The 15,220-nt window shown below is 40.9% G+C and overlaps 1 protein-coding gene across 9 annotated transcripts in view; it reads right to left on the bottom strand.

Moving 5' to 3' along the window:
• Window positions 1-15,220, bottom strand: part of TP63 (tumor protein p63) — a 223,061-nt gene that overhangs the window by 16,368 nt on the left and 191,473 nt on the right. For 7 of the 9 annotated variants that reach the window (XM_032875633.1, XM_032875639.1, XM_032875631.1 and 4 more), the window contains 6 exons: window positions 13,242-13,428; window positions 11,018-11,133; window positions 9,692-9,801; window positions 8,881-9,017; window positions 6,980-7,062; window positions 4,611-4,747 (listed from right to left, as the gene is read on the bottom strand). In XM_032875633.1, the coding sequence (XP_032731524.1) occupies window positions 4,611-4,747; window positions 6,980-7,062; window positions 8,881-9,017; window positions 9,692-9,801; window positions 11,018-11,133; window positions 13,242-13,428 (770 nt within the window). The remainder of the gene's footprint in view (window positions 1-4,610; window positions 4,748-6,979; window positions 7,063-8,880; window positions 9,018-9,691; window positions 9,802-11,017; window positions 11,134-13,241; window positions 13,429-15,220) is intronic. The other 2 variants (XM_032875632.1, XM_032875638.1) reach the window with 1 other exon arrangement.

Genomic DNA, 15,220 nt, shown 5'->3' with positions numbered 1-15,220 from the left:
CTCTTTCCTCCATCGATAACGCTCAAAATACTGCTTGCTTCCCCCGCACATATGCAATCTGAGGAAAAACTATCAATATTCTTGAAGGAAGTTATAGCCAAATGAGCTTAAAGAGGTAAAACTTCGTATTCAAACCACAAGGAAAAATGCCAAGTGGTGCAGAGACCTAAAAGTGGGCAAAGACGCTTGCTTTAGTGTTGTTATAACTTTCTTAACTAATGAAGCCGACGAAACATTGCAAAGAGCTGTGTCTTCCAAATACGATTCTCATCTTCGTGTTATTATAAACTGGCCATGAAATCAAAGGTGTAGTTCCCGGGGCCTCAGTTTCCCCAGCTGTGGTATGAGATTAAAACTATGACCTTGAGGATCCCACTATGCTCCCTCTCTGACCTGCATTACTGATAATCTACAATCATCAAGAAATCTCAAGGAGAATGAAAACCCTAAGGGCTCCTTGGGATGTCACATATTTGTATTATGATTAAAATAAATCCAGCGGTAGAAACTAAAAAATAATTTTCCAGGGGAAAACAAGAGTTCGGCTAAGTAGAATTTTCACAAAATGATGTTGGCCTGAGATCAGAGTGGAAGCCAAGAAGGAGGATAAACTATAGGAAAAAACGAAAAAGCAATACTATTGGTCCAAAGTGCACACATCAAAAGATTATTCTAAAGGTCTCAAGCAGCTTCTCCAAAGCTGTCTTAAGAGTTACTTTCCCTTGAAAATGTGAAGGTAAGCAGTCTAGTGTCAAGAATGGGTCCAGTTTGTCTCCCATTAGATTCTGGCTTCTATAAACATAACTTCAGATGTTTATTCCCATGTGAACAAATCAACTAAAAGCAAATTTCTTTGTAAATGGTATAAAGCCTACTCATATCTGTAACAATTTGATTCATAAGAACTCAGTGTAAAATTTAACCTCCATAAAGCCTATGATCATGAAGGTAACTGAAGGGATTTTTGAAAAAGGAAAACCATGCATAAATGAAAAGCAAGCAGTGAGAAAACACACAGTGAGAAACTAAAAGAAGTAATTCAACTGAAAATATTTTATTGCTGCTTAGTAGAAACTGTATATTTCCTTCCCACTAATTTTTCTGCTACTAAAAAGAGAAACACAAAATTGATCCCTTACCAGCATAAAATTGTTCTATATTTTTGGAAAGGAAATCACAGGCTATTATAGGCATTTTCTAACCTGATTTATTATTTTCAAATGATTGTCAGGGAATCAGATTTCCATTTTTCTTTGTCTAGTCATTCATGCTCTTTCTTCGAGATTTGCATGAAAATAAGAGAGTCGGGGGAGGGAGAATAAAACTCGGGAAGAACACAGCAACTGGAGAATTTATATAGACATTTATCAATCGTTGGAGACCCGTATAAATGTCACAAAGGCAAAATCAGAACAAATGTCTGTATTTTGCAAAGATTTCCTTTTGCAGTCTGTCACATTTCTATGCACAAATCATCACACTGAAGTTAGCTCTTGTATACTGGGAGGTAACAACTTGAAAACCTGCAATGTTGCTTTTAAAGGGATACCCCAGGGACCCATGAGGCTCTGCTCCCTCACTATTTATCTGTGGCTACACTTGCAAAAAAGGGACAATATGTTTCTAATATCTCTTAGGCTTTTTAAAATAACAATTTGAATATGCATGTTCTTCTTTGATGAAATAGACTGCTTTACAAAATAATTTCCCTTCAGAGCGGTGTCAGCCACTCCGACTGAGCCCTGGATAACTCATCCCCTGCGAACACAGGGTTATGAATGCTCATGTCAACAAACACAAATTGCCCACGTCCCCGACTGACGACAGTGGATCTTCCTGCTTAAAAATCTCAAAAAGTATGACATGAAACCATTCCTTTTATTGTGTGATCGAGAGGAATTGTTTCAAATCGTCCTATTAATTTAAACAATGAGCAGAACGAATTTCCAGAGCTTTCTTAAGATTCAAAATGTGGTCTGGTTAGGAATTCACCCATAACAGGTCTCCAGTAAAAGTTTGTTACATGAATCAACTCAACCATAGCAGTCTTAGGTGATGATACGATTTCATCATTAACCATACTTGGTGTCTGGATGGACATGCCTAACTTTCTCAGAAAAAAGAGATCTCTGTTAAAGGCTGTCGTTTTGTTAGATATTGAAATACCATTTTATAAATCACTGTGTGCTTTTCTAAAACATCTCCATACCTCTCTATTTAGGATACACATATTAGCTTCCAAATATTCCTATTAAAAAAAAAAATCTAAGCCATGGGGTGCCTGGATGACACAGTCGGTTAAGTGCCTGACTCTTGGTTTCAGCTCAGGTAGTCAGGATCTCAAGGTCTTGAGATGAAGCCCTATGTCTGGTTAAGTTTCCCTCCCCCTCTCCTTCTGCCCCTCCCTCTCCTCTCTCCAAAAAATAAATAAATCTTTGAAAATAAATCAAAGCCTTCAGAGGCCGTGAAGGAAGATCCACCCATCTACCGAGAACAAAATCTGGCAGACTACAGCAAATGGGCTACACCTGGCCCACAGGCTAAGAATGGCATTTATGTTTTTAAAGGTGTGAAAATTCAAAAGAAGAATTCTTTCATGATACGAAAATGATAGGGAATTAAAGTTGCAGTGTCCATAAAAAGCACCAGCCACTCTCATTCATTTACACACTGTGGTTGCTTTTGTGCCAAGAGGCAGAACTAGGTAGCAAGTTACAAGAGAACATATGGACCCGAAAATCAAAGATGTTTACTACTGGTGTTTCACAGAAAAAACATTTTGCCAACCCCTGTGCTAAATGGCCAGATTTTCTAAGCCACATTATTTAATAAGTATCAGTTTGGTCTGACAGTTTTTCTCCTGTTAGCTGGAAAAAAGACAGGGAAGACTACCACAGAATAACTAGTTCAGCATGATATGTGGCTATGTAATCCTTCTGAGGTCATTTTGGCTGAGCCAGACATTTCCAGAGTGAACTAGAGGCATTTGGGGAGTGTTTCTTAATACCATCACATGCATATTTCCCTCTTAAGAGAGAGGCACTTAGCCTCTCTTGGTCTGTAAATGGTATTACTGGTCTGTTTCTTTGATCCCTGCTGCAAGATTTTACAAAGAACTAAATCAGTTTTACACTTGAATATATTAACATATATTTCCTTCTGATATCCTAAAGAATATATAGGATTTGCATTGGGAACTCTGTCTGCAACCCTGCGTTCTCATTCTCCTTTGGAATACTTTGTGTCCCCAAGAAACCTTCTGATTAAGCTTCCCACTCAGCCTTACTGTAAAACCTTATAATTATGATTTGCAAAACTTTCATGCTCAAAGTAAATGGTGAGATCCCTTCCAGGCAAATGAGGTCTTAAATGCTCAATGAGCCTGAAGTCCTTTAAGGGAGCACAACTTCTTTTCCACCACTCAGCTGCCTACCCCGTACCCTAGAGCCAGCAGGGTGTTCAGAGGATGCCTCCAGAGTTTCACAGATGCAGTCCAAGTCCTCGACTGCATTTATGCTGATTAAAAAGAGGATGAGGAGCCCTCTTTCTTGTACTTTCCGTTGCTATCTCTCTATAGCAGCTATTCATGTATCAGAAAATAACCATTACTTAGTGTTCATTTACATTTCTACTGTAAAAGGCAAGATGATTTTGGCTTCGTTTCCTTTTGTCTGAAGGGTAGAGTTGAATGTCCAAATTACTTAAATGGGCCCAAAATGTATACATTTTACATTATCTACAGAGACTCTGCCAATATTTCCAGTATAGACACTTAAGCTAACAAGTGATCATTCTTAACCATAGAAGGGTTAAGACTCAACAGAGTCTTGATTTGACAACTTTCCTTTCTCCCATAAGAGCTATTCTGTTCTGATTAATCATAAAACAGTTCATATCATCAAAGATCTAAGAGTCAAGGTAAAAATTAACGTATAAATATATAACATATACATTGCACAGAGATAATATGGTTGCAAAATCTGGCCCAATTTATGTAAAAACATATTGCTGGAAGACAACATGGAACAGAGATGCTAAGACATGGCAAGAAGATGCTACTTTGCCATCTGGCATCCAGACAGTCTCCCCGTGAGCATGCACTAGGTCTCAGAATCCTCGACGGAGAACTCCAAGGAGTCACTTCCAATAAAACCTATGTGCTATGCCCAGTCTACAATGGTTCTCCCAAAAGTGGACTGTGTGCCTCCCAGGCAAGGTACAGGACAATCCACTGGGATGAGGGAAGGTTACATGTTGTTAAATACACATGTGGTTAAATATACACGTTACGACTAGAGGAGAGCGTATGCTCAGAATTCTTCTACTGATAGATGTGTATGGATGTGGGGTAGAGGGAACAAACTATGTTAGCGTCAGTCTCTTTGTAATTCACCTGAAATGTTTTAGCTTCAATTTCAGAAGCTAGGTGGAACCTTCTCCAAGCTATGGAAAGAAACCCAGAAGGTTGTTGAAACTCCAAAGGAGTCACCTGTGGTGTTCTGCTGTCTCACGACTCGTCTTCTACGTCACCCACCCGTCACCCCATTTCTGATCGGAATGAACAGTCACTCTTACTCACGCCTCCTGAAAGGACACATCGACACACTCACTGTTTCTGAAGTAGATGCTGGTGTTGCTGCTGCTGCTGCTGCCTGTAGGTCTCGATCGTGTGCTGAGGCAGATACTGCATGAGTTCCAGGGACTCCTTGATCTTGAGCAGCATTTCATAGGTCTCGCGGCCCCTCACCTGCGTGCAGAGCGTAAGGAGAGAGAAAGGAAAGATGAAGAACTCTAGAATAGTCAGTAGTACTGTCAGTCCTCCTTATCTGTGGACTCAGTATTGCCAAATTCGCCTGCTTGCTAACATTCATTTGTAACACAGAAACCAAGGCTCACGACGCTCTGTGGCCTTTCACAGACTCACACGGGGGACACGTCGCAGCTGCTCAGGCATGTGCCCAGCTCTGATGAACAAGGGCGTGCTGTCTTGTTCCAGCTTTCATGTCACAAGTGTCCTTTCCTCAGTCTATTCAGCACCACATTTTCCACGTTTGTGTATGTGTGTTTTTATTGTTGTTGTTTTTTATTTTTGTTTTTTGGGTTTTGTGAGGTTTTTTGGGGGGGGTTTGTTTTTTTTTGTTTTTTGTTTGTTTGTTTGTTTGTTTTTTGGTGAACCTGCTCTTTAAACTGCTCCCCATGGGTAATGTTGAAGTGCTGTCCAGGATTGCAGGTGCCAGAAGGCTGCAACATGCTTTATGGAGAAAATGTGTTTGATAAGCTTCATTTAGGCATGAGTTGTTGCGCTGCTGGTCATGAGTTCAGTGTAAATGAGTCAATAGTATACGTGAACTAAGGTGTCTTTAAACAGAAACACACATCAAACAAGGGTATGTACTGACTGGTCACAGGAAATAATTGTGATCCAAGACTCACAGGAACTTTACCCTGAACTTCTCCATGATTCAATATTTGTTAGAACACCATCTGCAGTGATTTTATAAGAAACAACTACTGAAAGTAATGAGAATTAACGGTTATTGACAATCTCTGGAAAGACAGACATTCTCAGCTGAGGCAAAACACGCTTCTCTATTTAAGAGGGTCTCTTAAAAATTTTTCGAAGCACGAGCAGGATCAGGACTGGAGTGAGACAAGCAGGGCACGTGAGCACTTGTGGGGTCCCGTGAGTGGGTGCCTATTTCAGTTCTGTTTCCTAGGCATTTTCCCAGTCCCCTCCGTGAGAGGCAGGATTTGTCAGAATTCAGAAATGGAAGGGTTTCTCTACCGTATGTCAGGTTAACTCCTACTTATCCCAGCTCTGTGGTCACCTCTGCAAAGCTTTCCCTGACCTCAGACTCTGGGTGAATGTTTTGTCCTTTCTATCCCATTCCATCAAGCCCAGCTCTGCAGAAGGATTTCTTTCATTATGTTCTGTCTCCTTGTTAGAAGGCAAATCCTTAGAAGGTAAAAATTCCATTCTACTCCAAATGCTCAGGGTCTAGCATATTTGCCATCCAACAGATATCAACTAAATTCATGTTAAATTAAAAGTTTGTTTGTTTTTTTTCCCCCTTAATTCACACATTCCAGTTTGGCAAAATCTTCACTAAACATGAAATGTGACTGATGACAAGGTACCGCCTTCCTTAGTACAACCTGGTTCCTAACTTAGCAGCTGAAAACACATTAGTTCTTTTGGAATATTTGGTCTATCAGGATAATGTTGAACTTAAAGTTCACAAGTCCGTTTACATACATAGCCTGAGAAAATAGACACTGAGAATCTTGGCCAACTCACCGTCTCATTGTTTTACGAGCAAGCAGTCTGTTGCCCCGAAGGTCAGGGCCTAGAGAAGGCAGGGGAGCAGGTATGGCACACCCAAACCTGTCCAGTTGGTTTAGCTTCAATACAGGGGAGGCAGCTCCCTGTCAATCTCCTGGCCCTGCATACCTGGGTCTCAGGTACACTAAGATGGTGTCTATGGTTATGCTGGTTACCAAGACTTTGCCATCACTCTCAATGGCCAAAACCTAACATGCTAAGCATTCCACAGACAGCAACCATAGTCTAGAAAGGGACCCTCTAGTGACCTTGAGAGGACTTACGTCCTCGTAGGTATGAACAATGCTCTTATACAACAACTGGGCTGAGTCTTCTGGCCATTCACATATAACTGAGGATTCTGTCTGGCTTGGTTTTATTATATTTATTTATTATATTATATTATATTCCTTTATTATATTAGAGGAGGTGCTTTGACTGGGTAAGTTTTAAGTAGAGGGGCCTGCACTACTGACAGATTCCAAAATAGGGGAGGGGAGGGATCATTTCCTGATTTCTCAAACAATGTTTTCTTCTTGTCTTATCTCCCTAGTCACCATCGTCCCTTTCCCAATGTCACAGATAATCAGATGTCACAGATAATTGTCACAGAGAAGGTAAAAATAAAGCAATCGTGAAGACTCAAGGGAGACTCACTGGCAAATATAACAGCTCATCATCTGGGGACCTCCGTTTCTTAATGGATGTCATCTGGATGCCATGTGTGTTCTGACGAAAAGCTGGTGGAGGGAAAATGCAAGTTTCATCCTGGGAACATTTCTGAACCACTAGTACATTTATTAAATAAACAGTAGCCTCAGCAAACCTGTGAGACTAGAGTTTCCCATCCTAAGCCTCCATTTCCTTGGTAAGCATTGCATTTACATTGAGTGTATGCCTAACAATGATGAGGTGGGGGGGTGGGGAGAAGTAAGCAGAAGAAGGACATGCTGGGAAGCTGGAAGACAGCCTTTGGCCTATGTGGTGCTGCAGGGATCCCCAAGTCTCACACGCCTGTGACTGTGAACAGCTGTTTGAGGAAGGAAGATAAATGGGTTTGGTGTTTTATTTTTCAGATCATTTATCTTCCAAGAAGGTAAAGGAAGGGGTGTCTTGCCCATGTGTTCAGCTGTGGGTTCAGCTCTCCTGTGACAATGTATACATCGCATAACTTCAGACAGCCCGTTCCACTTCCAGGCCCTTGGTTTTCCCTCCGGTAAAATGAGTGGAGGCAGCTCATAAACCCTTTAGGTTTCTAACATGAGGTACTACAGCCGGGATCCAGGATATAGAGAGGATTCTTCTGCCAAAGTTCGGATGATCTGTTCTTACTCAAAGTTATTAATTTGTAGGTAACTGAGGTGCTTAGGGAAGCATATAGAAATGATGCCACTAGACAGACTCAAGAGGAAAATTAGGGTGGATATAAAATTATATACATAGGTATGTATTGTCTGTTTGTGTGTGTGTATGATAAATCATATTTATACACTTTTTTGAGGAATAATCAGGGAGAGAAGGAGCCTAACAGGAAGGGAAATCATAAGGAGCAGTGAGAAGTTGATAATGAATAGCTCTTATAACATTCTGTTGTTCTGTAAAATGCAATACAATTTCTATTTCTTCTGGATACTAACCAGTAGTAAGATAAAAACCTGTTTTCATGAAATAAGTCACAGCGTGGTATACTTTAAAATACTTGTAGTGATAACAGGCTTATGCAAGGTGCCTTCTAGAATCTATTTCTTCTCACAAGTTAGATGCATATGTGGGTCAGTGGTTTTCACACTTTGTTACCTGGAGGTCTAGGCCCCTGTACCACATGGGCAAGAGACAGTTGAGAGTCACAGACCACCCCTGACTCCTGTCCCCTGCAAATAGCACCATTCTACTTTAATCTATATGCACTGTAGGGGTCTTCTTTGCAATATTTCATTTAAAAAAGAACAAAACAAAACAAAACAAAAATCTCTCACTACTTTACAAAGTGAGTTTGAAAACAATAGCCCTAAATCATTAGTCTCATTATTAATGACGTAACTGAGGCCCCAAGATGGTCATACGTGTCAAAACTCCATGAAACCCAGATCTACATATTCCCCAGATGGTGCTTCATGAAATATATTTGTAAATCTCACTGTTTCCAAGAATTCATAAGGTAGACAGTGGCTATTTTCAGCCCTTCCTCGCAATTACAGAAAGATAAACTGGTATCGGGGGCGCATATGCATAGTTTCTGATTCAGCAGGTCTGGGAACTAAGAATTTGCATTTCTACCCAGTGGCAAGATGATGCTGATGCTACTGGTCTGGAAGTCACAGTGTGCGGACCGCTGGACTAAGAAATCCTCACCCGGATGATTTGCTTATGCCAAGCTGTCAGGCACACCTGGGAGTCCCTCCGTTATCGGGACAGCCGCTCGCACTGGCTGCGGGATCTCAAGTCATACTTGCCCCTGAAGCCCTGAGGTCTTCCTATGCAGCTTCCCACTACCGCTCCTGGCCCCCACATCTGGAATCGATTTCGCCCTACCCCGTTTGGCTACTACAGCTACTTACGGCGCTTCGTACCGTCACCGTTCTTTGCGCTGTCCGACACCTGCTGCTTCCTGATGCTGTCTTCATCCGCCTTCCGGTCTCTCCCTGGGCAAGCACAGATCCGGGCCTCAAAGCAGCGTCGGCCCAGGACTTGCCCACTACAAATCAGAGAGGAGGGAGAGAAAGGGTGAAATCGGAAAGAACTGTAAAAATCCCTGGTGTTCTCTCATTTCCATATGCAGTGCCAGCCATCACCCACCCACCATCACCACCGGCTCCCTCATGGCTGCTTTGAGGATGGACCCAGAAGCACTTGGCAGAACACAAAAGGGCTTACATGCCACAAACAATATTAGTAAATAACATTCCATTTGTTCTGCAAAGAACCTCCAAGCCATTAACTGAACAGCTGTATTTAGCTACAGATTTTGAAGGAAAGTTGAGTTAAGCCAGAGGATGTTTCTGGATAAAACCCCCTGAGGCAGCCCAGACTTACTCAAAGAAACTGTTAACTGCCTTGGGAGCCGCATGAAAACAAACACTGTCTAATCAGAAACTATTGCAGTCAAATGTCAGGAATTCAGGTATGAAGTGACTTGCATGCCTTCCCAGTTCTTTTCTTCCCTCCACCTTAATGCACCCTGTTCTGTCTCCACCTTCTTAGATCTTTTATGTCGGTGTTTGCAGCCAGGATTTAAAGCACAAAGGAAAAAAAAAAATCAAGGGTAGCTCTTTGCTGTACATGGGAAGTTAATGATAGAGCAAACACAATTTCACGTTGCCCTCTGCCCACGGTGTTTTGCAGAATGACAATTCTGCATATGCCACTTACTCTCTGGTTTCCAGAGTAACAATGATTAAAATTGGACGGCGGTTCATCCCTCCAACACAACTGCTGTTACACATGAAATTGTACAGGACTGTCGTGAATTCAGTGCCAACCTGAACACAGGAGGAAAAAGACTCTGGGTTAGCAATGGTTTGAACTGATATTCTTCCTTCTAACTTCTCTCTAGTTAACTAACTCACTTCTGAATGAGGTGATACACTTTTCTCTAGAAAGACAAGCTCTAAAACCCATTGTAGATTTCTCTTTGACTTGTCTCTTGGGAAGCTTAATGTTAATGTTTGCAACACCGGACACTAAATTAGGTGAAAAGACTTTAAAACATAATACTTTTTAAAAAAATAGATTTATTTATTTATTTTAGAGAGAGAGAGGGAGAGGGAGAGAGAGAGAGAGAGAGAATACGGGAGGGGCACAGGAAGAGGGAGAGAGAGAGAAGCAGGCTCCCAGCTCAACGCAGAGCCTGACACAGGACTCCATCTCAGGATCATGAGATCATGACCTGAGCAGAAATCAGGAGTTGGTCTCTTAACCAACTGAGCCACACAAGGGCCCCAAAATCATAAAACTTTTTGATCCTACCGATCTTATTCATTTGCAAGCTAATCCCTATCACCTAATTCAAATAGGGGGAGAAATGAAAAAATTATCCAAAATAGCAGCAACATCCAGGGATATTTCCCCCATATAGGAAAACACAGATTTAAGTGTACAGTTCCATAAATAACACTCTGGAGCTAAAATGTCCTCCGGATTAAATCAGCTATTCCAAAGTGGTCATTTATGGGCAAGGCAACTGAAGTTTAGGGAGGCAGAGCCACAAGCGAACTGCTCATACAGCAAATGGGCAAACCACGAGACTGGTTTCACTACTCCAGTGTTCTTAACACAGCACCAGTCTGCTATCCTAATCTGCCACCTGTTCATCCAAACTTGAGCTAAGAGATCCCCTTCAGAGTCTCCCATTTGTAGTTCACTGGAAATAAATCGGCATCCAGTCCACATCTACTACCAGTTTAATTGCCAGTTAGATTCTCTAGATGAGAAAAGGTCTGGTATTTACCCAATTGCAAGTTCAATTATCACAGGCTTTTAAGATGGGAATGTGGGTATAGAGCAATTTCATCAAGTTAACCTAGTACAAATGTAGGAGTTCTGAAGGGGATAGAGAAGCAGTATGGTAAAAAGGGAGAGGAGAAATACAAAAAGGATTGTATTTCATGACAAATACTGAGGCAGAAAGAGACCCTCAAAACACCCTTTATTACCAAAACATGCTCTCCCAAGTCAGCCCAGTCCTTGTGTTTTTACCTGGGGTGGCTCATAAGGTACCAACACACTCTGTCTTCCTGTGATGGGGTCTTCTACGTACTGCGCATGGCTGTTTCCTTCTACTCGAATCAAATGACTGGGAGGGGCAATCTGTCCTGCAGAACAGAGAAAGACAAAATAGTTCTTTGCCTTCAAAGAAAGAAAGGGAAAGAAAGAGAGAAGGAAAATGAAGCTGCGTGGGCAAAATATTGGTGGCTGAAGAAACGCTTTGTTCAATAGAGGAAACATACATCCTTGAAGAAAGGAAGAGAACTGATTGCCAGATATCTAATGAATGAAGGTGTGACTCTGTAACAACAGAAAGGCCTGGAATGCTCATCTATATTTAAGGGAATAGTTCTTTGTTTTTTGTGCTGAAGGTTAAAAATTCAAGCTTTCCAGGAATTCTATGATTATGTCTCTGCTCTGATCCATAGAAGGGATTCTGCTATCTCCCATGGGAAAGAGAAGTAAAAGGAACAAGTTCATAAAAAAACAAACAAACAAACAAAAAAAAAACAAACCAACAAAAAAAACCAACAAAAAACCCTAAAACTCCAAAACCCAGCTTAAGAATAGATGTCCCAAAACTGACAAGCAAAAATACTAATAAGAGGTAATAGATGTATCATTGGCTGTTCTTTTCTCTGCCATAAAGTCTCCATCTTTACTTTTTTTTTTTTTTTTTTTTTTTAAGATCTACACTCAATGTGGGGCTTGAACTTACGACCCTGACATCAAGAGTCACATGCTGAACTGACTGAGCCAGGCAGGAACCTTTGGATAAAGCTGAGGAGCTTACTGGTTTTCTGGTGCTGAAAAAACTCCAGGTTGAAGGATGAGAAAACGGAAGTGTGCTTTTGAAAGAGCATAGGCCAGATGGCACAAAATTGGGATACTTGACAGAGCTCCAAAAGAAAGAAGCTGCTCTGAGAATTGGAAGTGGGAGCCATACAGGTGTTCTTAATCTTTGGGTACATATTATCATTGTATAAAAATTGTTATTCTACGAAAGTCAAAAGTTACGTATGAAAATGCTCTCTGCAGAATCATTTATTTGGCAACAACTAAAAACAGGTGCTATGCCAAACAGTGAAAAATCAGGATAATTATATCCTCTTGATGGATCAAGGGCAGTTGTGGGAACCTAAAATGAAGCCTGGCTATAAGGAATCATCTTTAAGGCATATTGTTAAGTGAAAATCAAGATGGAAAGGTATTGAAAATGAGGCTGTGTAGACAAGGACTGGAAATTAATGTGTAAAAAGTAGTTGTGTTATGGTGGGAAGATTTTTACTTTCTCTGTTGAAATTTCTATCCACTCCCTTTATTCTTCCATTATTCTCTGCCATTTATTCCTACATAAAATTAGCTACCGAACAATATTTCTTTTTTAAATATATTTTCTATATAAGTATCATAACTTCCAAGCCTCCTGCACCCCGATCTCTCTTTGGATGAATACTTATGTGTTCTCTTGTCCTTCATTTCTACTTTCCACTGCTCCTTACGTAACCTCCTTTCATAGAACCTTAGAATATCCAATGTAAGAGAACCCTTGGAAATAGTGACCTTATTGTAAAGCTGTTGTTGTATCTTGAGGCTCAGAACATGGGGTGTGACTTATCCATAGACACTGAGCTTAAAGGAGGCCCCCAAAATGCCTGCTTCCTGACTCCCAGTCCATGATTTTGTTGTTCCCCATCCAAGCTTATGTCCTATATCTTCTCTTTGCTCCCATTGTTCATTATTTATCTTCATACCTTTTTCTTTTTTTCCCTCTTTCCTCTTCTGTTTTCTCGTGTTTCTCACCTTTTATGTTCCTTCCAGCTCTTGATTGGTATGGCCTAGACAACTGCTCTAGGAAAGGCACTAAAGTTGAAGGTTACCCTCATCTGGGCTGAACAGGTCAGATGTCAGGTTGTCCCTCCTCCACCCTCTCATTTAAAAAAAGAAAAGAGAAAAAGGAAGGAAACAGCAGGGAGTGAAGAGGCAAGTTCAGGTCACCTAGTAATTCCAACATTAATTTATGAATAGTCCAATTGTTATGGAGCCAGAAATGTGGTTATCATTATTCTCAGACACTCTGTTAGATGAAGAGGTAGACTGAGCTGTCCTCAGATTGCAGAGTTTAGAACCAGGTAGATGGACCCCAAAGAAAAATCTCCACAGGATCTCTGTTTTTTAGGAGTTTAGCAGAGCAGCCCCAGATCCCAATTCTTACCCTCATTGAATTCACGGCTCAGCTCGTGGTTGGGGCACCGTTTCACCACCTCGGTGACATGCTCAGCTTTCTTGTAGACAGGCATGGCACGGATGACAGCGCCCTGTGGAGGTGGGGTCATCACCTTGATCTGGATGGGACATGTCTTTGCAATTTGGCAGTACAGTTTCTTCAGTTCAGTGGAATACTGCTTAGAGAAGGGCCAATGGTGGTGGGAGGAAAGAACCGACAGGAGATATTGTTACTTTCCAACTCAGAACAAGGAAACTAGGTCCACTATCTACAGATGCATGTCTACGACTAGCTACTACATAGCTGACGATGACAGCTAGCAATCTTACCAGAAGGAGTAATAGTCACTAATCAAATTAACCATTTTTCCCCCCTTAAATGACATCCTGTCGATAAAAGACTTCACATTTATCAAAACACATTTATGTCATTATTTTCCGGTATCTTCTCATTAGGATGAAGAAATTGAGTCTCAGAGGGGTTTAAATAATTCATATCCAAACAGCTTTACAGAAATCCAGAAACTAAGTAGAAAAAAAACCACAATGTTTTCATATTTTGAGTGATATTAAACAGATGATAATTTACCCTGCCGTTATAATATTTTAGAGAGATTCAAAGAAAATAGGATTTATGGGGAAAAAAAAATTAAGATGGAATATCTAGCAGAGAGTAAAGGGATTTTACCCAAGGGCAACCAACTAGAAAATTGCAAAGCAAAAGTTTTCCCAAATTGTTGCCCTTATATTCTCATGCCATAGCCTGAGACAACGAGAAAGCTGAAAGGGGCCATTTGCTCCTATATGCTCATGACCAGGACTAGCCTATTGTAATAATACAAATCATGATGGCAAAATCCATCAAGATACAGATCTCTTACTCATAAGTGACTGAAAATTTGTTCCCCACACTTCCTTCTGAGGGAGAGGAAATTCAGTGATTCTTTGGTTGGTTGGTTGGTTGGTTGGTTGTAGTACTGGCAAAATAGGGGAAGAAAGCATGCAACCTAGAACCAAATAGAAGAAAAAATTCCTTTCCTGTGTTTCTTCCCCTCCCCATCTCTGAACCAATGTAGAAAGTCTCCATTCTAATCCTTACATTCTATTAAACCTTAGCATCCCTGTTCTCTTAAGCCAATACCCAATCCCTGCATTCCTCATTTTGTTGCTGCAGTGAAAACACCAGACACCAGCACTGCCAGCCAAGAGTGGGGCACTGAGTAACACTTACAAAACAAAGCCACATGCATGTGTGCGCACAGACACACACACATGCACACACGCATACACGCATGCACACACAGGTTGCAATCCTAAATTGGCCGCCACAGTGCTCCAGGGGAAAGACACTGGGGACCAGGAGCCAGAGTGGCAAAAAGATTTATTAATGATATGTTTCAACCCAACTCTGACTAAAGACAAATGTCTGACTAAAAAGCGCATTTGAAAACGATTGCTTTATTTCTTCCTTTTGAAATATTTAATCTTTCATCCCAAACATTTTAGTATATGAAATTTTCAGTTAAAAGTTTCCTAATGCAAGAAGTGTGTTGCATAACCATGCCCACAGGTCAAGGATTAGACACAAAAAACGGGTTTTATATCGCTTGAGGAAACAGGGAGCATGCCAAAAATCGACCAAAAAAATAAAACTCTACTCGGAAAATACTGAATGAAACTAGAACAGTACTTTTGTCCTGTGTTTTTAACCAATGACTTTACAAACAAAGACACTGCTTTAGGACATGTTAAGAGCTCACTTTTACTGAGAATGCTCAGAACATAAGCATAGCCATTTGTGTTTTAGTTTGGAGATATATAACCTAAGCATGAGTTTCATAAGATTCACCTCAGGAAAAATGACTGAAAAATAAGTTTGTCACCTGAAGACAAATAAGACCCCTACCCAAGTAGGTAAAGATTAAAGAAGGAGGAGGAGGAGGAGGAGGAGGAGGAGGAGGAGGAGGA

This window comes from Lontra canadensis, unplaced genomic scaffold (genome assembly GCF_010015895.1).
Source record: "Lontra canadensis isolate GAN:19392208 unplaced genomic scaffold, GSC_riverotter_1.0 scaffold56, whole genome shotgun sequence".
NCBI lineage: Eukaryota > Metazoa > Chordata > Mammalia > Carnivora > Mustelidae > Lontra > Lontra canadensis.
Note: the sequence above shows the minus strand (reverse complement) of the source record. Positions and strands in the feature narration are given on the sequence as shown.